The following is a 25,332-nucleotide window of genomic DNA, read 5'->3' as shown; positions in this document are numbered from 1 at the left end:
CAAATCCTCAGAATCTTCCTCTGGGACATCGGGGCCTTCATCGAAGATGTCCGCTGGTGCCGGAGCAGCTCTCTGCGCCATGATGTGTCGTCTGGTCCAGCGATTACGGATGATTTTCTTGGATCAAAAGGAGGTGCAGGCCTGGCAATTGTTCTCGTTGTGCTCAGGCGAGAGACACAGGTTACAGACCTTGCGATGGTCACTGTGTGGGAATTTCGCTCCACAATGGGGGCATTTTTTGAATGGAGTCCTTTCCATGAGCTGTAGGACCCAACGGCGTCGATGGGCCCCGCAGCCCGAGTCGACGACCGGAATCGAGTAGTTGAGATGCGTGTCGAAGATCACGAGATCGAAGACAATACCGTAGATAGTTTGCGCATCGAAATGGTTTGGAAAATAGGTTGTCGAACCGGAGTGCAATAGTTACATCCGAACCCAATGGCGGAAAAAAACAATCTTAGAGGATTGAGTTGATGCCCATGAGCACTATTGTCCAAGGGAGGAGTCACCCATCTCGTGACTACAAAAGACTTCTTCCAAGACAACAACAAGGTGCAAGCATCCAAGCCCAACACCAGATGGCGATCTATGCACAGTGTACGATCTGCAGCTTATATGCCTCGAACATATACATTGGCAAGACTGAAAGGAAGATTAAAATCAAGCTAAACGATCACAAAAGTAACATACGGACCAAACAAATGAAATCTACAGTCACTTGTCATTTCTTGGAAGCACAACATAACATCAGCCAATTAAAGTTTTTATACTGGAAGTTGTTGAAAAACTTGAAGGAAAAGATAACCACAATCCCTTATCACAAAGGGAGAACTTTTGGATTAGACATTTAAATGCTCTTACGCTGAATGGAATAAATGACAGGATGGAATTCCTGTGCTATTTATAAGTGACATTTACCGTTGATAGACTCTCGGTCTCGTTTGGCATGTTCACACTATTTTTTGTATGAAGGTCTGCATCTCTTGGTCAGATATCAAGTTTTAGTGGACGGGTATTACTTTAACCATACCATATTAATCTTAGGTCGTATATGCACTTTTGCACACCCTGAACATTTTATTTATTGATTATTCACCGTATTAATTCACACAACATCTTACTTATTTGGAGGAAACCAGATCTTAACTGATCCCAGCTTGGGATATTATTTCACATGCCACATTATGCAACCATTTAACGATGGCCGTTATTGCTTGTAATGTTTGTATTACACATTCAAGGTTCAGCCCTATTTCTATGTTTACGTCCGGCGATTTAACTAAAGTCGTGAAACCCCACTGCACACCGCGAGGAGTCTTGGAGCCGAGCTTTAACACCACTCGAGTGAGTAGCCTCACAGGCACGCAACATTGAGCACACAGGTGTTTTTCTTGAACTAACGGCGCTTTACACTTGGTGGTTTTGATCCTTTTACTCATACAACAGTAACTGTCTCGCTGTATCAGAAAGGTACGTTCACATACTCTGATTTTATCCGTGTAGACCGCTAAATTTGAAAGCAGTTTTCATTTCACAGTCGTTTCTAAGGCACGTTCACCATCTCGGTTGATTACGGTTTTTCTGTCTCTGCATGGAACACCCATTTTCTTTTCTAGGGATTAAAGTTTGATTGTTTCATGCACACGGCATGTTCACGCACCTATCGTTACCTTTTAGAGATCAAATAAGAGTTTTTCATGACAATGGCTGAGAATTATCATATTTAGTTTTGTTGAGGTTTCCTCATTGTATTATTTTGTTTGATTCTCGTAGATTCATCCCCTGACGAAGGGCATAATGCCCAAAATGCATTGGGACCTTTGAATTTGAATATGTGTTGAATCTCATTTTCTCTTCATCTCTACCAAATGAACATTGTTACAAAGCATTCTGGATGTTGTAGTCATCTGGCATTGTGACCATGAGTTGACTTGAAAACAATTCACTTCTTGTGATGAATAAAACAAGTTAAACCACTATTGAACTATGTTCGCTGTTTGAAAGAAAAAAACTATTGGGAATCCTTTTTTCCAGGAATTGACTTGTGCCCAGGGGGACACACCCCAAGTATTTGGGGATGCTACTATCTTTATATAGTATGCCAAAAAGGGGTACACTGTGCAAAGAGCCTGGGAATTCTGTTACTAGTGAACAGGGGCTTGCTCTAGCTATCCCAAAGCGCTCTTCGAGGGTGTAGTGTGGTCGTGCAGCCTTAGCCTTATCAGAGAGGAGTGTAAGACATCTGCAATATACACACAGTCAATAAATGGTACACACAACTTAATAAGGAGATCAACACCAATTTATTTAAAAAAAAATACATTTTTTATATATGTGTAGGCACCAGAATCAATACGATCAGGTGAGTATATTTTGAGCTAGAAATACTTTTAGGTTTAAAAATAAAAATGGACAGTGCAATCTTCATAGATATCAATGTTTTCCTATGGGAGGAAAAACAAACGCTGTATATGAGTTCTTCACAGCGACTTATGAGACCAATCCTCAGGACTTAAGGTGAGTAAAGGGCAAGGTCCAAGGCAGCACCAGCAGGTCACCTCCAGCGGCACTAGGGAAGCTGAGTGCAGTGGTACAACACAGCATCGGGTGGCCAGTGTTCGTCTATGGGTATCGGTCTTCGTGAAAAGAGGCTGCAGGCTTGAACTGGGAGGCCAGTCTGGCTGAACCAACAGAGGGGCTCAGGCATCACATTGCTTGGGGACACCCTTGGCCTTCTTCTCCACGGGTGCCGGGGTGTCTGGTTTTCATCACCAGGAGCCGTTGTGGTAGAGGGTGCCTGCAAACAGAACTGCAGGTGGCATTGGGAAGTCCACAGTGGGCAAGTCCATGGTGACCTTCGTCTCTGGAGGATCGAGGGACCACGCTGGCACCATTGGTCCAATTCACCGCAGACTAGGTGCCTCGAGTGCTGTGGTGCTTTCAGGTGTTGAGTTTTGGCAACCCGGAGCCCTCAAAGGTCGCTTGGAGGTGCCTGAGGGATGCAGGGAAACAGCTCTGCTCAATGAATAAACTGAGCCAACAACTGGGAGAACTATAACGAAAACAAGATAGTGGAGCTGTCAAAAGACATCAAGTTAGGCCAGTCCCCTGCCACCAAAAATGCAGTTGTCATCAAAAACAGCCTCTTGGATCCTTCTCAGAAAGTGGAAAAACAAACAATGACGGACACAGCAATGCATGCTGGGAAGGTGGCCACCCTTCGGGAATTCTTAAACATGTTCTTTTTTTAAAGTGGTAAAGCAGCCAAACGTACTGTTCGAATAATTTGTGTGTTTTTTTCTTTTTACCCATAAAAAGCAAGAAAATAATTGTTCAGGGGATCCTACACATATGCAGAGGTTGTCTGCTTTTTGTGGATATCAGACAGAATTTCAGAGACTGGTTTCTGTAAACACAACTGAGAAGAACCTGTTTCCATGTTTGTTCTAGATATTGACACATTTTTCAATAAAAAGTTACAAAAAATAAATTCAACATGTTTATTTTTCACAATGTGCAAAACTTTAAGGAAATGTCAAAGTCACAATGTTAAAAAAAACAATATCCAAACGGCGCAATGATCTGTCTGGCATTGCGACACCCATGAGAATCAGAAGAAATTAACTACCCTTTGTTCTTGGTAGTGAAACTACATTCTAATATTTTTTTAGAAGATTCCAGGTCGGCTCACCAGATTCTTGCATTCATTTTACCAGGCATAATGATACACAAAGTATACTATGCCAAACACAAGGCTGGGATGTTTGAGAGTAAAACTGTTTGAGTTGTCACAAAACAAATCACACGAAATTCTGGGATTAATGGGCGCTTTAATAAACAATTGTGGCAAGATTCCTTAGGGTGGAGGCTAAATGGGGTTTGTCACTTTAAAGTTTCTTACCTCCACCCCAAACAATCATTACTTCCGCCCATCCCAATACAGATGAAAGTTGAAGCTCTGGACAAAGAACACTGAGGCGGCCTTCTTAGAGTCATCATGTGCAACCCACATTACGGTGACTTGCAAGAGTGGGAACTATCACAAATCATGGACATGCGGCCTCTTCAATTCTGTCGGAATCCTATCTGGGCTTTCACCTTCTTAGGCACATGCAACATTGTAGAGGGAAAAGAAAACCTCTGTCACCCTGCAGTATGGAACAACACACCACTTACATGCTGGCAAGTAAATGAACTGGACACAAATGTCAGCACCGGGAAGGTGAAGTTACTTACATGGAACAGAGGGGGGGAACATCAGACAGTGTGTATGTGGAGGAAGACCAAATGCGAACTGTAGGAGGCCCATACTGATGTACATGCGTCGGATGACAGAACGCAGGGGCCAGTTCACAAAAAAGTCAAAAAATTTCGGTGGCGGTGTGGGCAGAAGGAAGAAGTCAGATGGGTGTGGGGTTCCACAAAAATGGTCATCAATGCATATAGAGACCAGACTCATTCTGCAGTTTGTTTTTTTACCCAGGTACACAGTGACAAGCATGCGTGAGTGAGAGAAGGCTGAGCTGGCACCTACAGGGTATTCCTCAAAATCAATGCATCAGCACCATGTAGGGTAGCCCGGACAGACCCTCACTTCTGTAAATTACATGCCGTGTATATGTACTCATTATGGGCACCATGTGGGAGAAAGAAGCCGAAAAGATATCCATTTCAACAATCTCTCGCTAGGTATCAACATTGCAATGTCCAATCTTACGGTCCCGGTATCTCGCAGAATGTCCTTTCACTAAGACCAATATTACGCTGCTGTGATACCAGGACACAAGGGTTCGGTTGTAGAGCAGCCACACTTTAGGAACAGGAAAGGACATAAGATTGACTAGAATTGTCTGTAGGTTCTCTCTTTCGCTCTACGAAGAGAACACATGCTAGACCACTCGAGTTTATAAAGCTCAACATTAATAGGAAAACAGATATAGCCAACATATACATATAAAAGCAACGTAGCTGACAGAAGAAAGTCTATAAAATTAATGGAAAGTAACCTAATGAAAACCTCTATATAACAATAATGCGCAGGATCCCCAAGAACCAATCGCCAGGAGCTGCTGTCCAAATGAAATATGCAGGCAATGAAAGCTATACCGCCACCATCTTGCAAACACTTTCCATTCGTATTCCTCCTCCACTTTCCTCGTTACCAACAAATCAGGCTTCTGCCAGCAAAATCTTCACTTGAGAGGTACAAAAAGTGCTGTGAACTCAAACATGTACAATGAGAACAACTGAACTGGTCAGTGGCATCTGTGAGGTCACAGACAGATGCAATCCCAGGGTTGACAATTACATTCATGTATGGAGAGAGGTACACAACAGAGGGATTGCTACACATGTTCACTGTTAGTCTGACTGCTGATTAACTAGAATGCATGGAACTAAACCAATATCTTTAACCAGAAAGATAAAGTTAGTTTTCGAGATAGCAACCAGCACACCAAATATTCAAGTGTGCAATCCGTTTGGTTGACTAGCACACCGTCATGAACTTCCACTTTACCCCTAAAATGTCCGCTCTTCTTAAAGTTCAAAGGCCTGCCCAGAACCAAGAGGTGGCAGAGCACATGCAGACGGGAAGCTAGTAAAGATGTTTAGAAAAAAGACATCAATGTTAAAGAAGGTCCCTTGTAATGCAGGCAAACTGAGAGGACATAAATAAAGGTGTGTCAAACAGTTCTTTATCAGTCAGTAGCCAAAGGAACTATGACTTTTTTAACCCTAGCATTTCAACAAAGGCTGGTCCTGGAAAGTGGCTGTGTGGCCCCACCAGAAGCCATCAGTGCAAGAGAATGTTTGACCTCCATCCAGTAGAATGCTAGTCGTCATCCATTTCAATGTCCGAGGCTTTATCACTGGTCTGCAGGCTTAGATCCGTCATACCCAACAATGGCCCTTCCGACTCACTAAAGCTTCGGTCTCGGTAGCCAAGGATGGCATGACGGAGGCAGGTTATCCACTGTTGTTTGTTGAAGGAGTCATTGGCCTGCAGTGTGTGCGACTGGCCCCGCGTTCGATCTCTGAAGCAGACCCGGAAGAAGTTCTTAGCTAGAGAAGAAAAAGGGCAGAAAGCTGTTGAACCCAATAGGTCTTATTTCTACATTAACTTCAATTCAATATTCTCAAATATGTACAAAAAACGTTATGAATAAACAAATTCATGTTATATATGGAGTTTCCAGTAGGGTGGCATGCTTCTTGCTCTAGCTTGAGGTACGGGGAGGGGAAAACTTTATGTGGTGGCTCACACAGGCTTTTTAGCAGGACTGCACAGAGCAGTGTGGCAGATTTCAAGTACCCTCTTACAAAATATGAGGAGACTGCAAGATTTGCTCGTGAAAACGCTAAACCTTCCTTTCTATAGTTACAGGTATCCCTGTAGGTGACTACTATCTACCCATATAAAAGTACTGTCTAGATCATACAGCTTCATTTTGACAACTGGTTATTCCAGGGTACACTTTTGTGGAATTGTGTGGGTTACATGAACGTTTGGCAGTTGTAGGGTCTCTTTAAGGTCTTCTCTTCTCCCTGCTCTACCTCCATCATGTCTTCCTTACGCCACACTTCACCTACAGGCCTCATTACAATCCTTATGGGTAGCCAAGTCTTCCTGTATGACCTTTGGCTCCCTTTGCCCTCAAACTATTAAAGTATCATCTATTACTTGTATTGCGTTAAATTCTGCTGCTCTCAGCTACTTTATTTCTTCACCGCCGATCCTACCATCCTTCTTTAAGTCATCAATTGTGTTTATCCTGGCTTTAAAAATATACGTCAGACTCGTCACCTTTGCCATTTCATTACTTTCTTTTGTCTCAAAAATACTGAATTTGTCTATCTATATGCGACTTACAACCAGTCTTGAACCCCAGCGCCCTCCTAAATCTCTTTTGACTCCACTGGGAGTTTTAATCCATGTCTCCAACTTCGTCACTTCGATGTCCCCCACACATAACCCTTCTTCCATCTTCATTCCTCTCTATCCCTCAGCAGCCTTGGATTTGGCGCTATCGAATATCCCCCAACCTCGCTAGCTGCCCCTTTCACTGCTCTCAGCAGTATGGAAGCTACAATTAACTGGTTCACCCTGTACCAGAAAGAGTGCTCGTATGGATCCTAGTATTCGCCCAAATTCAATTCAAGACACTGTCCTTTCTCCAACCCTAAACAGGAATTCACTTCCCAGCATATACAGCCCGAGCATCACGGCCTGATGGACTAACTCCTGCATTCCTTGCAAGCGGAAGCCTGAGATCTACCATTCGGAGCAAAATGCACTTGCACGTCTTACCTCCACCACCGCAACAGTGTGCAGGTTTCAAGAACTTAACATTCACAAAGCCCACCTTTTCACACTGCTAAATCACTCAAAAACACCTTAGTGATGACCAACAGCCTCTTTATTGGCCTCGAACACTACTACTTTGTTCCCCTCACTTTGTTCCACCCTGAAACTTCGCGATCTCTTTCAATGTTACTCTTCCGGGCCAATTGCACGTATCTCCATTCCATCTCCACGTCCATGTCAGCGGGCTTGCTGCTAAGTAGCCACTAAACAACTTGCTCATATAAAGCAGTTGGGTAGGTCCCCTACCCATCCCAGTTGTTCTAAGTAGCTAAGCACTGAAATTATATCTTGGGTCCTTCACTCTGCTTCTGAGCACCTAGCGACCATCTCTAAAGTGCTGTTTGCTTCCTCAAGGCTCCAATCATCCTCTCAGATAAGCCACCTCCCTTGAAATGTGGCCTCCTTTGAAGAAGATGCCAGATGTTCTGCCCGATTTTCAATCTAGCTTTAAGATCCCCCCCACCCCCCTACTGAATCTATATCTACATATAACAGGTGTATAAGAAGGGATACATGGGTAAATGCTTGGGGCAGTCAAAGCTAAGGCTTGCTTAGAAATGTGTACATTCATTAATCTTTCTTGCATTTTTCGCCTCATGTCCTTCAGTCGTACTTCACCTGTAACAGTTCTTATCAATTATATCCAATTTCCACCTGACTGTACCCCTCCCAAACTATCTCGTTTTTTTCTGCACCTTTTTAGTTGCTACTTAAAGTCTTTCTGGCCAAAATGCTATTTTGGCATCAATAAATAAACAAGTATGTCCAACATCTACTTTCCACAAATTCTCAAAATGTTGTCTGTTGCTAAATGTCGCATAGATTCTAAAGTTAGTGAATTGAAGCATTTTGTAAAACGAATGGATTTTCAGCCTTCCACTGCAAGGTGCACGAGTGGGTCCATCTAAACTAGTGACTGGCTGCGGAAGGAAACGCATAAAAGCCATTGTTTCTAAGCAGAGCAGATGCCTGTACGGATTATCCAAAAGAGATGTTGGTTGGGGGGGTGGAGATTTGGTTTTTAAGTGCTGTTAGAGACAGCTTTAGCTATCTGTCAAATTCACACCCTAACAAGAAAAAGAAAAAAATAGAGAGTAGGATTCAGGGTGGGCCCAACTGCGGACGAGTCTATTTATGGCAGCTCAACCTCGGAGTAGCTAGCCGTAGTGTCAGTTTGGTGCCTCCATTGCAATGTGCACCGTGTGTAACACATGGCTCAGCTGCTAATGGATGGCTTTTTGGTGGTAACTAATTGTGAAGGACAACAACTGTTCGCACAATCAGAGCCATTTTTATGGTTATGCATGAAAGCCACATCATGTCAAGGCATGTGGCATCCAAGTTTGCTTGTTATACCCAACGCCCAAGCAGAAGTACCAGAGTTGCACCGTGGCCGTGCTGGGGTGCACTGCAGACATGTTTTGTCTAAAGGGTTGGCATCTCGTATTCGGTCAGCCTGTAAACTTGGGAGCATCCTGGGTTTGCTCTGTTTTCACTTCAAATCAGCAGAAGAGTAAAACCGTAAAGAGTAGCATACACTCCTCTGAAAGTCACATAGGTATTAAAGTATTTTAAAGTTTAAGAATGCAATTATATTAATTATGGTATACTTTGGAACCTTAATTATTTATCTAAACCCATGAAAAATGTACTCGTTTGAAACGTGCTTAACATTTTAAGAGACAACACACTTCTATTGTTTCAACTAAGGTTGGTCATAGGTATTCTATTAGCCAAGAGAATTCAGAAGAAAATTGTTACTTTCCTGTTACCCCAGTTCTTCAGCCTTGGTACCCTTCATAGACTAACATGCTTGAAAATGTACCGTGCATCAACCCAGAGTAATAAATGTGGCCCTGAACACAACAACAGTGGGTAATACATAGATAACATATAACTTATACATCTCATTGTATGACGTCACAGCTAGCCAAATCACAGGGATAGACACTCCTCTCTATTCCCATCAGGGGCTCGAACTGCTAGATATTGCTAAGCTGGTCAGCTTGTGGACATGAAGACTGATCTATTTCTCAGTACATTCACTGAAGAAAACAAAGGTTAAAGTGTAGGTATATGTAGATCTTGTAATAATGTAAAAAATTTGGTTTTAAAACCACAAACATTGAAATTCATCAGTTACACGCAATTGACACAAGTATAATGTCCTGTCATAGACTTCAGATGCCGTCAGGGTTGTATTATGTGAGGCCATAAGCTGTGCATTACAGCGGTGCAATTTATACTTATGTTGGAATAGAGACTGCAATTCAGTTAACATTTTAACACGTCCCGGAAGGTGGGAATGGAGGTTCACCTTATGCAAATGAATTGTGCAACACAGATTGTGCAATAGCTGTTTCCACCGCAGACTTCATCACAAAGCAATAATGTCTAGCAAATGTGTGCTAACTTGCCTGTCGCAGCATTACATAGGTACTTAACGAATAAGTTACTTGCCTTCAGTAATGCATTATCTGGTAGAGACTCAATCCACCTACAGATCCTTACCTTTGAATTTCCCAGACTTCAGGCTGGATCGGGAAACTTTTCCTGAGCAATACCACTTGCGTGTGCCATCGGGTGGCTCCATTCGGCTCCGCGTGATGTCGTCGGCAGCATCGGTTATGACGTTGCGGTACCTATATAGGCACCACCCAGGCGCGCATACGTCAGTATTTTTTGTTTTTTCCACACCAGAAGCGCAGAGCCACGAAGTAACTGACATAGTCGTGAGCAAAACTAGGGCCAAATAAAAGGGGAGTAATCCTAGCCCTAATAAAAATCAGTCCGCAAGGTGGGGTGTCATGGGTGGGGCGTCATGGGTGGGGCTGTAAGGAATCTGCAGCTAGATAGAGTCTCTACCAGACAATGCGTAAAGGTAAGTAACTAGTTCATCTGATAGAGACTTCTAGCTGCGGATTCTTTACCTTTGAAATAGATACCCAAGCCATACCATCCTGGTGGTGGGTTGTGGACCAATATTTTGCCCACTTGGTCCTGCAGGACTTTCTAGTTTAAAGTGCCTGTCCCTGCGGACCGGACCATCCAGGCAGTAGAGTTTTGCAAACATGTGCAATGATGCCCACCCCAAGCCAAGGCTGTAGTCGCAGCCTTTCCCCTGGTGGAATGGGCCCTTAATCTCTCAGGGGGCTGCTTCTTTGCCAGGGAATAGCAGATCTTAATGCAGAAAGTGATCCAGGGAGAAATGGTCCTTTTCTGCACTGCCCTTCCCTTCACTGCTCCCACGTACCCCACAAAGAGTTGGTCATCCACCCCGAACTCTTATGTGGGGTCAAGGTAGACCGACAACACTATTTTTGGGTCCAGTTGGTGGAGACGCTACTCTTCCTTAGAGGGATGCGGGGGAGCAAAGAAGGAGGGCAGCGTGATGTATTGACTTAGATGAAATAGGGTCACAACCTTTGGCAAAAATGAAGCCCGGGTGCAATGCACCACTTTATCCGGAAAGGACATTAGATAGGGAGGTGAGCAAGATGACCCCTGCAACTTACTCACCCTCCAGGCCGATGTAATCGCCACTAAGAAGGCTGTTTTAATGGACAATAGCTGGAGGGAACAATTATGTAGAGGCTCAGAGGGAGCACACATCAGGTAGTTGAGGACCAAATTATGGTCCCACTGTGGCATAACAAAGGGCGTGGGTGGAAAAAGGTGAGCCAGCCCTTTTAGAAATCTATGTACAATAGGAGACTTGAAGAGAGAGGGTTGGTCTGGCAGCCGCAAAAAAGCAGACAGGGCAGAGAGGTAGCCCTTGAGAGTTCCCAAAGCAGATCCCTGTTGGGCAAGGGTTAGAATAAATAGCAGGACAGTAAAAAGAAGCAGAAAGAGGGTCAATAGACCTTTCTGTACAGTATAATACGAATTTCTGCCAACGGCAGGTGTATACCGTCTTAGTGGAGGGCCGCCTGGCCGCGAGAATAACATTACAAACCTCAGGAGGAAGGTCAAAAGCCATCAACTGCTACCACTCAATCTCCACGCATGGAGGCGCAGAGTTGACATGTTCGGGTGGAGAACCCTCCCCTGCTGCTGCAACATAAGATCGCCTTGAAGGGGCAGCCTGACCAGAGGATCGATGCTCATTTTCAGAAGCTCTGGATACCAGACTCTCCTTGCTCAATCTGCAGCCACAAGAATGACATGGGCCCGGTCGCTCCAGATTTCCCTCAGAACCATGGGCAGGAGTGAGCTCCACTTGCGACGAAATGCATCGTCAAGCGATAGCTGCCTTAGAAACTCCAGCGCACAGTATTGCTGACACTGTGCATTCTCTGCAAAGACTAATAAATCTAACCAAGGTTCTCCCCACTGTTGAGAGACTTTGCGCCACCTCCGACTGACACCATTTGTGATCCGCTAGACATACGGCCGAGTTTGTCCGCCCTGGCGTTCAGAGAACCTGGGAGGTGTTGAAACACCAGAGTTATGACCTGCTGTTCAGCCATGTCCAGAGATGCAGGACCTCTCGACAAAGGGTTCGCGACCCCACCCAGCCCTGCTTGTTGCAGTACCACATGGCGGTGGTGTTGTCTGTGAACACCTGCACTAGCTCCCCTTTGACAGAGGGAAGAAATGCTTTCAATGCAAATCAAATCGCTCGAAGCTCCAACAAGTTGATTGTGGAGGTCCGACTCTGCCGGAGACCAGTGTCCCCTGTTCTCCACCTCTCCCAGATGGCCGCCCCATCCCAGAAGCGATACATCTGTCAAGACTGAATCTGGAAGGGGAAGGGAGATGGGTCTGCCGTTGACCCAATTGAAGTTTGTCAGCCTCCACTGCAGATCTCTCGCAGTTCCTTCCGAGATCTGGACCATGTCGGTGAGATTTCCTTGATGCTGTGCCCAGTGGAACTTCAGGTCCCACTGCAGAGCCCACATACACCACCTGGCATGCCTTACCAACAGGATGCAAGAGGCCATGAGGTCCAACAGCCTCAGTCAGTCTCACCGAAATCCAGGATAGAGGCCGAAACATCGGAACCATAACCTGAATATCCTGGACTCGCCACTCTGGAGGATAGGCCCGAAACTGCACTGTGTCCAGAACTTCCCCATTGAAAGGGAGCATCTGAGAAGGAGTCAGGTGTGACTTCGGCAGGTTTATAGAGAACCCCAGCGAATGCAGGAGGTCCGACACGGTCTGAAGTTGGGAGGCGAATGCCTGGGGCAAGGACGCCTTTAACAGCCAGTCATCGAGGTAGGGAAAAACTGTACTGTGCAATACCAGAGGGGCACTGATAAGGCTCAAGGGGAGCACGGCAAACTGAAAGTGCTTGCGGTCTACCTTGAACCGCAGGTAATGCCTTTGGCAGAATGGGGATGTGAAAATATGCATCCTGCAGGTCCAGCGCTACCATCCAGTCTTCTTGGTCTATGGCAGACAAGACCGGAGCTAGAGTGAGCATCTTGAATTTCTCCTTCTTGAGGAAGTGATCGACGGTCTGAAGATTTAAATGGGCTGCAACCCTTTGTTCTTCTTCGGAACAGTAAGTAGCGGTAATAACAACCACTGTCTACTTCTGAAACCAGGACTCTTTCTACAGCTCCTTAGGCCAACAGAGCTGTAACTTCCTCCTGGAGCAATTTCAGATGATTCTTGGTCAGCCGTTCCCGATTTGGCAAAATGGGAGGAGGGCAAGAAAGGAAAGGCAGAGAATAGCCCTCCTGAATGATCTGAAAGACCCACTTCTCCGATGTTATGGATATCCAGTAGGGGCGATGACAAATTCTCCTGCCAACTGGGGTAGTGTCGTCTTGCAGACAAACTAGGAGTGCTTGGAGATTGCGGCTGCCGGGGACAGGGTGGCCGATGACTTCTGATCTCCATTCCTAGATTGAAATGCACTGCATCCACGTCCTCGCACGGCTTGGGCTGTCTGTGAAGGACTGTGGCTAGGACAGGACTGTCGCAGCTGGAAACCCCTTCCGTTGCCACGAATGGAAGACTGGCCATGGGGAGTATAGGAGAGGCCCGATGATCTTGAAACGGACCAGGGCCAAATCTGCCTTTTCCCCAAAAAAGACAGGTTCCATCAAAAGGCATGTCCATGAGATTGGACTGGACATCGCCTGAGAAGCCAGTTGCCCTAAGCCATGCGTGGCGCCTTAAGGCCACAGTCGTTGAAATCGATCTGCCCAGCGAATCGGTCGTATCTAGGCCACACTGAATGGTGAATTTTGCTGCATCTCTCCCATCCTTGACTGCTTTGAAGAGCACAGCCCAGGCCTCCTCTGGGACTTGAGGCAGCACTTGTGCAACCGTCTCCCAAAGGGAGTGGGAGAAACGACCCAATAAGCATATGGTATTCACCGACTGCAATGCTAGGCTAGAGGAAGAAAACAATTTCTTCTCAAATGCATATAACCTCTTGGATTCCCTGTCCAGAGGGGCGGAAGGAAAGGCGCCCTGGGAAGTAGAGGCCTGCACCACCAAACTCTCTGGGGTGGGGTGTTGGCAGAGGAACTTCGGATCACCCGGTGCTGGGCGATGGTGGCGTGCAACCGACTTATTCACAGTAGACCCTGTGCTAGGCTTGGACCACGTGCCTAGAAGGACGTCTGCAAGTGCCTCATTAAAGGGCAAAAGGGGTTCAGAAGTGGAAGTCCCAGGTTGAAGCACTTCAGTCAGATTAGTCCAGACCAGAACTGAGGGTAGCTCTAGTCCAAGGACCTCAGCTGCCCTTTACACCACCATGGCATAGGATATCCTCTCCTCCGTAGCCACTGTTGGTGGAGCGAGCATGCCAGTATTTGGAGAAGTGTCCAGTCAACTGGCCTCCGCAAGTTCCCCATACCAATCCAACTGCTCCATAGAGTCACCATGGTGTTCTAGAGGGTCTACAGACCCCTCCCATTGCTCTCCTGAGCCTAGCACCTCCTCAAAGTGCTCAGGCGACAACATAGAACCACGTCGTTCCAACTTGGCCATGGGAGATGTGGATGGGGCAGGCACCACCAATGGAAACCGGCGGAGCCGCAAGCACCCACTTCAGGTCCTACACCAGAAGTGGGCGCGTTGGCACGACCAGCGTCGACCCGGATCCATGAGGCTCCATTGGCGCCGTGGCCGGAGCCGGCGAAACCAATGGATCCTCTTCAGACCCCGCGGGGCCAGAGGTTTAACCAGCTGGGTTAGCCCGTTCCAATACGTGAGGCATGGCCTCGTAAAATTCCTTTATCGGAGTGGGGGTCGCTCCGGCTCCTGAAAAGGGAGGGAGGCGCAAAGTCAACTCAGGCTCCGCGGAACCGTGCCTAGAGGGTAGTTGCTCCTTACCTCTTTCGTGGACGGACGACAGCCAAGGTGAAGATGAAGTCTGCTTGGAGTTCTTCTTCTTATGAATCTTCCGTGAGTGTCCTTAGGACCTCAAGTGGGAAGAAGAGAACGTAAGGCTCCGGGAGCGGTCCTGCGATCCCTTCTTCCTCGATCGGGACCGTGACCTCCACGGAATCTCGCTCGACCTTGTTGACTGCTGGGCCGCAAGGAGCTTCATCGCCCGCTCCCTCAAGGCCTTCGGAGCCATGGCCAGGCAGTCCGAGCACGACTGAGTTGTGGTCACACTTGAGACACCAAAGACAGATGAGGTGGGAGTCGGTTACTGACAACATGCGGTGGGAGGCACCACACGGCTTGAAACCGGTCTTCCTCAAAGACATCCCTCGCAAACTAAGTTGATTTTTTTCTCAAATTCAACAAAAGTCGAGAAAAAACCTGTCAACAAGCGACACGGGGTAGCTCTTCCCTTATCGGTGCTCAAATGGCGCGGAAAGAAAAGAACTGATGTCCGCACGCGTGGGTGGTGCCTATATAGGGACCTCAACGTCCTAACCGTCGCCGATGATGCCACGCGGAGACGAATGGAGCCAAACGAAGGCGTGCGCAAGGGGTATTGCTTAGCAAAAGTGTCCGGATCCAGCCTGACACCTGGGAAATTCTAAGGTAAGGAATCTGCAGCTTGAAGTTTAGCAGATTTTACACCATATTAGAGCTTATTTAGCAGTCATTCCTCTTGTAGAATGGCCTAGGACTTTGCCATTTATAGGTCCTATGAGCTGATAGAATACATATAACAATCCTTTTTCAAACCTTGTATTATTGCGGTACTTCCTTTGATTTACATGTCTACAGGTTACAGTTTTGTGAAACTTTTCAATCCGCTTAAGATGACATTTCAAGCATGTCTTGACATCTCAGGAATGCAATGACTGTCCAATTCGGAAAACAGGTTGGCAGCACAATCGGTTGATTCATACTAAATAAAGATGGCACCTTTGTGATTAATCTGCAGTTAGTTCTTTATTTTTGTCTAAATATAAATATTGTTCTCCGTAGAGGAGAGGCTGGCTCAGCATGTACTATACCAAAAAGAGGTATAGTGTGTAGTGAGTCCAGTGGATCTCCAGAAGTAGTACAGAGTCTAAATAGATAGTACTAATGCTCGATTTTGTGGCAGTGTGGGCGAGCATTTAGGCTAACCAGAGTGTTGTGTTAATGTATTTGTTGTACACACAGTAGCAATAAATGAGACACACACTCAATGAATAAATCTGAGACCAATTTATAAAAATAGGACTTTGGTATATTTATTTACTAAGACCACAAAACTTTCATAGAAGCAAATACGTTTTTAAAATAAAAATACTTTTCAGTTTTAAAAGTGGACACATTGCAATTTTCAGTCTTTGCAATGTTCCCCTATGGGAGGAAAACAAAGCGTTTTTGTAGGCAAGTACAACACTTACAGTCGTTGGGGTGTAGGGTCAGCACAGGGCAAGGTTCAGGTAAGTACCAACACTGCACCACCAGCAGCACAGGGGCGTCCGTGTGCAGAGGTCAAATCTGGAGTTAGGGCCCAATGTTAACCAATGGAGATTGGGGTGCTTGAAGACATGCTGCTTGCAAGTATGTAAAGGAGCTGCTGGGTTCAAGCTTCTGAGGTTTAGGCAAGCACAGGGGTGTTTCGGACCACAAGGCAGCACCAACATTCACCACCAGCAGCAGCACTGGGACACTAGGTGCACTCAATTTTCTCACATTGGCACCTTGCGGTGCGATCCAGAACTTGTGTTTAAGCAATACCACGCAGTTGTTGAATTTGACACTGACAATCTGCATAGGTAGACACCTAGAAAAGAAGTCCTTGTGTTTCCCAATCAGTTGCTGAGTTCCACAGCCTCTTCTGTGAAATCAATTTGAAAACCAGATTTCTGTGAGACAGACACTCGCAACCTAAATCAGTTTGAAGCTCTTAATAGTGTATAAAATATGCCCATGTCACGAGTAAGGGAATATTTTGGCTCCAGTACAGGACGTATTTCAGGAGACACTAAATCATCCCACTCTTGAACCTTTGACGGCTGAGGACAGCCATCATCGTTGTAGCCATCATTTTGAGAAATCTGGATATCAATATCTATACTGACATCTTCACCACTTATCTGGTCTACTGAACTAATAACATCATCAGAGTATTCTATCTTTGGCCACCTGAAACATAGGAGATACCAGCAGAGACAGAGACAGTCATAGGGAGATACACGGTAGGTAGCACAGGAGACAGAGGTGGAGAACAATCAGTATGTGGAAGCTTCATAAGAAGAACTGTAAACATTTAAGGTGGAAACCGCGTTGAACCTGGTCCTGAGCGATCCATTAAAAAGTCTGAAACTCAAAGTCTAAGGTTCAGCAATCTGTTATACATTTCAAATATCATGCTTTACAATCCAGTCAAAATTCCCAGTGGCATATTCGCCATGGGTGCGTGCAGTGTATTATACTGCCTATCAGCTCAATTATGAATCAACAATGGAAGCTGATTAGCTAATGTGCGATGGTTGTATTCCTGTATTTCTCGTCATCGTCTGAGTCAAAAGCAACACTTTTAAATGTTTAAGTCTCTAGGAGTTTGCTCCCTATAACTAGTTCATGTTCATATTCTTATTCTGTGAAGAAAGTCTCCATGTTAGAACAAGGATGCATTTCTTGGAGGCTTCTCTAACCTTCATCCTCCACCCCGGAGGGTGAATATTGTAAAATCCTCTCTAGGGGATGTGGGGATACTGGAGATGCAAGTAACACATGTAGATAAACAGTTGATGGAACTGGAGAAATGGAGAGAACAGGCATGATTGTTACAACTGATGGGAAAGTCGTTAATGGTGCCAAGGTAGATGAGGGCGTTGTCGAAGCAACTGACAATGGAGTAGATGGTATCTTTAACTGAGACTTGTTAAGGCAACACAGGCCATTGATGGATGTGCAGGTATAGGGGAAACAACAGCTATAGCACTGGAACAGAGGGGTGACTTAACTTGGGTGACTTAACTTAGATGACTTGACTTTCATCTACGGAAACTAAACTGACAGCAAGCCTCTGGCCTCCAGAATTAGAGTGGACAGAACTTGTGGATTTCAGTGACTGTCCTTGAAGCAACTAAGCTGTTGTCAGTTTAGAAGAATGTGATTTCCTCACTGATAATTCAGTTGATAGTGCTCATCATCATCCGCCCAGGCAGTAACACCTCTGCCGTTTTGACTGGAAATTAAGATTCCAACAAGGAACGCTTGGTTTTTAGGTGCTGCATTCGTAGACTTGCTGGTTTCTAAGGACATTTGATAAGAAAGAAGGCTCTTCACGGTCCCTTTCTCACATTTTCTTCTTTTTCTGCTTCCGTCGCTCCTTTGCAGTCAACCAGCAGTCTATACCTTCAAACCAGACTCAGAGGATCAATGATCTGCAGAAGAAGCTCTCGCAAATCTTTTTTGGCACCGGCTGATATTCAAATAGCCTCTTCAAATGTTTCAACTGTGTAGCACTGGAAGGCACGGATCTGCCATGCTCCTCTACCAAGGCCCATGCCAATCGCCTGTCTCCATCTTCTAGATTATTTTTCGACAGACTTAAAGCAAACCTCATGATATCTTGCATCATGATCAGGATTATCTTCCTCCTTTCACCTTTCATTAGCAGCTGGCGCATAGTGAGGGTTTTGACATAGAAAATTATATTCTAGAGAAATTCTTTCAAAAACAAGTATTTAAGAAACTGGAGCAAATCTCATGCGAGTTACCTCCACAAAGATGTGCAGTGCAAAATCTAGCACTTAGAGCCTCTCAGAGGTGAATAGGAGTGCCTAGCCCACTTATTGGCCAGAGCTCTGGTAAAGTGATATGGATAGGTTGTAAGTGGTCAATGACTTTTCTAATGATGCAGGTACACTGCAAGTGAAATTGATTACCAAGGGTTCTCAGCCTGGTGGTTTCTTCACATGGTTAGAAAATCTGTCCTTTCTCTGTGTTGGTCACCACTGGGTGTCATCTAGGAATGATGCTTTGAGTAATCACGGCAGCCTCCAAATTCTAGTATTGAAAGCTCATTCGGTAGTGTTATGAGGAGACCGTGTATTCCGTATGGTGGCCACAAGTTTAGGTGGGAGCAACTGGCAAAGATGGTGTACAATCACTAGAAGAAGACTCAAGGACACAGCAAGAGAGTGAAAGGAGGCGAGGTAGAGAAGGGGAGAGTAAAAGTATGTGGAAATCAGCTAGTCAATCTCAATGTCATGTGGGACGCTTTCTATCACTTGTGGTTTTTCACCAGAAGCACTTTGCATTCAGGGACCTGTAATTGTGAATGGGACATCATAATGATAGAAAGTCAGGTCCAACATGCAAAGTGTTATTTCATAGAAAGTCATGAGAACCACCAATGTATCACACATGGCACAATGCTCATAACCTCTATGCCTCAAGTTGATCTGTCCTGGCTAAAAGCTAGCTAAAATTTGCATAAAACAAGGAGTAGCTGAACCACATTTTTTGTGGCATTCAAAAAAATAAATAAATAAATAATAAAAAGAAACCAGGTATTCTATCACTTGCAATGGCCCAAATCTAGCCCAGTGATCTACTTAAATATACTTGTTCTTTTGGATTCATTGTTGTGGACCATGTGTTAGAGGCTTAATAAGTTTGATATTGTAGGAAAGTGCCTCTTTTTGACATGGTCACCCCCCACCTTTTGCCTGGCATTTGATGCAATTGTGTCAGACGTGCACTGAGTTTTTACTATTCAGTTCCCCAGTACCAGCTCCCTTTCCCTCAAACAGTACAATTATTCCCCCAATTGGCAATACCTTTAGCACCTCCTGTAAGTTCCCAGTAAATGGTAACCCGTTACTTAGGGTAGGGAGGCTAAAGAGGGTCCCTAAGGGCTGCAGCATATATTGTGCCACCCTAAGGAACCCCTCAGCACACTCACGCAAACTGCCACTGAGGACTGCATGACATGGTGCAGAGAAAAGTGAAGACACAACATGGCACACCTCCTGAGTACCTTGCCAGCATACACTGCGTGTAATACAAATAAGTCACCCCTACAGCTGTCCTTACAGCACTAAGGCAGGGTACATTATAATATATGTGAGGACATACCTGCATGAGCAGATATGCCCCAGTGATGCCCATGTAGATTCTTCGGCATTGCCAGTGAACAGAAAAGCTATCTTGAGTACTGGGCACTAGTGATTACGAACTCCCCAGCTACATGATGGCCTTCCTGAAACTGAAGAGGGCCCCTGAAAACCTAACAACCTCTTGTGTACTGGCATGCTGGTTTCGACCAGCCCGTCACAGCAGACCGGTTTCTACCCCAGCCCCCCCCCCCCGCGCGCACGTGAGAGAGAGAGAGCCCACGCTCTCTGAGGGCAGAAACAATGCCTGCTCTGGCCATAGTTTTTTCACCTCCTCCAAATAGGATGTCTAAGTAATCAGCATATCAAACCAGGAGGTTTCAAAGGCCTCTGCCTCCTTTTATATGCGGCCCGGATTCCCCCAGATCTGTAAGATGCCCACCTCAGCCCTGGGGCCCATTTGGCACTAGGACAGGCAGGAAAATGAGCTAGTCAGGAGGCATATTCCTTATAAGGCTAGTACCACCCCAAGATGGGCTACCTGATGTTAACATGAAAACGAGAATTCCGTCATCTTGGGTTTTTGTGGAATTAGGCTTACTGGGTCAGGGTTATGGACACTTTCCGCACAAAGTGGTCGTACAGAGGGTGCAGTCACCCTAAAGGTAAGTAGCCCATTGACTGCTACCCGTCAATCTCCTTAACACCTCTAAATTGATTATTTGAGGCACCCATGATGCCAGGAACTTAGATTTGACAGATCCAGAAGTAGATGACAAAGAAGAGCTGTGAGATGACAAGAACTGAAAACTGATGTGGACTTTTGGCACCAAACCCTGCCTTCCTACACCAGTATTGACAATTGTAACTGAGTGACTCGTCCTGCAGCTGAGCAACTACCAAGAACCCCGGTAGACTGGCAGCCCATTGTAAATTGTCAGAAATCTCCCTTGAAGTAGAGGAGCTACTCTCCCCTGCAGTTCACAGACACCGAAGAAGCAGAGTCTGCTTTACCGTGTTGCCGCTCCCTGGCCAGCACGACGCACCAGCCCCCTCTTCCTACTACCACCCCCCATGCCCTCCCCAGAAAGGGGTACCTGTGCTCCTGAAGGTCAGACCTGATCCCCCGTAGAGTGACAGGACACCAGCATCAACCGGAGCCGCGCAGCACCAATACCCAGGGTACCAGAACCCTTGCAGCAACCAAGACATGTTTAAATCCAGTCAGGACTCTAACAGCACCGAGACCGAGCAGCCATCGAGGGACGTCAGCACAGCAGAGACCCACTTCCAGAGTAGCCCAGTTGTCCTGATTTTGCCCCCTCAACCGGCGAGACCGACAACTGTGAGGGCCTGTGATGCACAGGAAACCTATCTACTCTGCAGCCAAGCGCCCCAGCCTGGATACCGATGAACCGGCTGTTCCCCCTTGCTCCCAGGACCAGTGTGACCAGTGCCCCCCCACCCCCCCCCGGAGCTCTTGGGCTTGTTCCAAAGGCCCCCTCTGCAGCCCATTTTTAGGTAGCCGCCTTCTTTCCACCGGCGTAGTGCGCAAAGCTCCCACCCCAATCAGCACCTCTGAACCTGGACCCAGCAGGAGACCCCTGTTCTTTCTGAATTCACTTCCATACATAAAGTGTACCTTAACTAAATAAATAAATATATATCGTTCGTGGGTAACAGGTTTTAATAAATCAACATCTTGCCTGATACTGCGGAGTCTGATATATATATATATATATATAAATATTAAAGGGATTAACTTGGGTTGCATTTATAAAGCTTGCGCTGCGTGGTATGTGTTTCCCCTTTCCATGTTGATTGTGGATAGAGGTAGGCCCCCAAAGAGAGTTTGAGTCCATCGGCTACCTGCAAATGAACAAGGACTGTGTAGTCTGTGCTTTGGATGTTGTATATAAAGGGTAAATAAATGATAACATTCCAAGTTCACCTACCACCCAATAACCCGGTTTTCAGTGTACTTGTTTTTCAAACTGGTTGACCATTTAACCAGAAAGAAAGCAATCCTTCATAAAAGCTGCATACATTCAGAACAACCTAATCATTTTCTGAATTGGTCAAATATACGGTTTTTAATATGCGAAAAACAAAAGAGCACTTCTATCGGAAGATGTGTGTGGCAAGAAATTAAGGAATAGAAAAGATTCACTTTATTTATTATTTCAGTTACAAAAATCCGGTGATGAGAGCTTTAAGTGAGTCTTTTCCTTTCACAATTTAAACACCTGCAGGCCAGACATCTGTAAGCCATGCAGTGAGCTTTATTTTGCTTTGTGAAGTCTATGGTCTACCTGTTAACTGCATTGTTCTAAGATGCTACCGGTTGCTTGGTTATGGGCTGTTTAAAGGGAGATCCCACAAATCTCTATCATGCAATCCTCTAACAGAGACTAAATACACTTGTGCCAAATGACATCTCTTTCCAATTCAGTGAAAGAGGACTTCTGTAAGGACAAACAAGCTGATCCCAGGTACCCTTCTAGGGGACATGCAGGCAGGGAAACGAAAGCCACCAAGAAATGCCCTTACCACGCTCGTTGTTGTTGGTGAAGGCGCCACGGATTGAGCCCCCCAGCCGCACCTCTCCGTCAGGCAGGTCCTCCAGGATGAGGTCCCTCATTGGGATGGGTTGGCGGTAGACCTGGTAGTACAGCTGCTCACTCTGCGTCACTGGCCTTGTGATTACAAGGACGGCTTCAAACAGGAAGACATGGAGTCGCTGAGAGGGAAGAAGAAACGAGGCCATTCAGATCACAAGTTTATACCTTAGTCTGCGGAGACCACGTGACTGGACGGCCATCTTGGGTATTTAAGATGTCCCAGAAATTAACAAAGTGGACAACTTCAGTCAAGGGAATGCATAAGACAAGAAACAATATCACTGTAACATGAAGGATAAGCATTATTTCCTATTTTTAAGGTCACTTCATGGATGATTCCATTTCACTCATAGCCTGAAATAGCTCCCCACATTCTCTGCAGAAAAGCGTGAACTCCAGGGAAAGACATAGGGCCACAGTTCACAAAAAAGTCATCAATCTGTTATTAAACCGCAGTCATGCCACTGAGTGGGTGCAGGCATACAGCGTTTACCAATTCACAAAGTTATCCTGGAAAATGTATGGACTGGTCAAGGGTTTCCAGGCTTACACCGGGAGAGCTTTGTGAATTACTGCTTCTGCCTGTACGCCCACTGAAGTGTCCAAGTGTACATGTGTCAGGAGTAGGAGTGTCGGAAAGTCATGAGTTTGTTAATGGCTACAACCCAACATCCTTGTGAGCGTTCACAAACTTTCAAGGCTTACAAAGCCTTGAACCACCCATAAGGATTTACAAGTGCCAGGTAACCGTGCACTTAATTTAGAGAGACTCTTTGCTCCCAGTGTCACTTTACAAACTACGATCAAACTATTGATAAGTTAAAAGTAAACCTAAATTCAGGTATTGCTATTTTTCTACTAACTTGTGTATATATTAAGGAGCACTTCTCAGCCATAAGCGGACGCCACCTTCCATGGGTACCCGCATCTTGCCTTGGCGTGAAACAATGTTGCCCAATCAGAAGGGGTGACTCTGCCAAGTGAGGCAAGTCCATGTCACAATGGTCTTGTTCAACATGGAGACCACAGCACCGCTCAGCCCAAGTGGGGACACTTTCTGGAATGCTCGAATTAGTTTTGAGTTTTAACCTCAGTCAGCGGGAGGAGGCTTGGGAGAGGCTTGTGCCCCTTTATTACAATTTCATTTTGTTGTTGTTTCTGAAACGAGCTTTTTTTTAACAAGATGCAACAGAACCCTGTAAGCTTTTTAGACATGGCCACCTCAGTACAGGAAACATTCCAGCATCATCTGTGGCCAGCAGAAGGGGTGCCTTCACACCACTCAGCCTAGGGGCATCTACATTCAAGAAAACCAAATATTGCTTCAAATAGCTGGAAACCCAGCTAAAAAGGTAGCGTTCCCTTGCGTTCCACCGGTTGAAGCTAGAACCCAATGGAAAATAGTTCTCCCAATTGGGCAGACTGAAGACAGTCCATGTTGTCCTTGTAAGCACAGGAGGAAACGGACAATACTGATCCAGAGTCTTGTAGGATTTTAATGTCCCATAGTAAACACTAACATAAGATAAAACCAAGTGGGACCTTCTTGAGAGCAACATATTCGAAAAAGTACAATCTAAAGCACAGTTCAGTATCCGCACTCCACTCACGAGAGCCACCAAGGCCTTCAATAGGTATCATTTCTCCATAATGCCAATGTTTTACCAGCCTCGACCAAAAGAACTAAAGGCTACAATCCAAGACTTCACGGCGATACCATTTGTTTCATGGCAGCACCAAGTCTATCACATTTGCCAGGCCTTGTAATGGGGAAATTGGGAGACAATTTGATGCAGAGGTTGGATCTAATTAACCTTTGTATTCGCTGCCTTTCACTGGCTTCCATTGGGCGTGGGCCATTCTACCTTTCTTCAGGCATCTATCACTAAATGCTGGTATGAAGGGGTAGACCGGTTCATAGTTCATATTATGGGTGGGTTTTAAGGTAATGGAGACAGAATTAGGTTCAGACTCGGACCAGTTTGTAAATTAAAATTTATGTAGCTCAAAACCAAGATAGAGTTCATAGACTGAGCTGGTGCTACGTATTATTTGGAGATGTGGCATGTGGTTCAACACCCACTTGAATGTGTGCTCTAGTATCTGTTTTCCAATTAATACTTCTAGCCACAGGTAAATTACCTTTTGAGTTCCCCAGTTACCAGACTGCATATTGATTTTTATTTTAGCAGCTGCTCCTGAGTGCCAATATGTGGGATCATCGGACTTTGTCGGACTCACGCTGCCTCCAGAAGTGATGGCAAAGAGACCTATATACAAAAACAACAGTTGGACAGAATGGAGAACAATGTCATACATTCACCCCAGTACAGAGATCTGGGCCTAAATCCATCGTTTTTTTGCTCACCATGCCCTTCCAGTTTGAACCCAGCCATATGCAAATCAGTCTTGACCCTGTGCCTCATGGGAATAGTCCAGCCCGAACTGCCAAGCCTGGTCCTCCCTGGACTGGAACCAAGCATCCTAGGACCGGTTTCGGGGTTTCACCCCTCTTCAGCCAGGATAGCTTGATTCCAGTGGCATGGAGAGCACGGGACCCACGTCTGAGCATACCCGTCCCACTTGGGGTGACAAATGCAAAAACAACAATTGATGGACAGAATGCAGAACAATGTCATACATTCACCCCAGTACAGAGATCTGGGCCTAAATCCATCGTTGTTTTGCTCACCCTGCCGTTCCAGTTTGAACCCAGCCATATGCAAATCAGTCTTGACCCTGTGCCTCATGGGAACAGTCTAGCCTGAACTGCAAAGCCAGGTCCTCCCTGGACTGGAACCAAGCATCCTAGGACCTAAAGACCTATATAGGCAAAACCGAGGTCCGTCCCTATATTTCAGTATCCTTCAACGCATATCTTGAGCTCCACTCCCAAAATGTTTGTCAGTGTTTC

General features: G+C 45.7%; 1 protein-coding gene across 3 annotated transcripts in view; it reads right to left on the bottom strand.

The window, feature by feature from the left end:
- Positions 1-3,486: 3,486 nt before the first annotated feature.
- Positions 3,487-25,332, bottom strand: part of LOC146797066 (rho guanine nucleotide exchange factor 3-like) — a 212,945-nt gene continuing 191,099 nt past the window's right edge. For all 3 annotated transcript variants that reach the window (XM_085629684.1, XM_085629686.1, XM_085629685.1), the window contains 2 exons: positions 22,348-22,537; positions 3,487-6,063 (listed from right to left, as the gene is read on the bottom strand). In XM_085629684.1, coding sequence (XP_085485810.1) covers positions 5,834-6,063; positions 22,348-22,537 — 420 coding nt within the window. In that variant the 3' untranslated portion in view covers positions 3,487-5,833. The remainder of the gene's footprint in view (positions 6,064-22,347; positions 22,538-25,332) is intronic.

The sequence above is a fragment of the Triturus cristatus genome, chromosome 10 (genome assembly GCF_964204655.1).
Source record: "Triturus cristatus chromosome 10, aTriCri1.1, whole genome shotgun sequence".
In the NCBI taxonomy this organism is placed as follows: Eukaryota; Metazoa; Chordata; class Amphibia; order Caudata; family Salamandridae; genus Triturus; species Triturus cristatus.
Note: the sequence above shows the minus strand (reverse complement) of the source record. Positions and strands in the feature narration are given on the sequence as shown.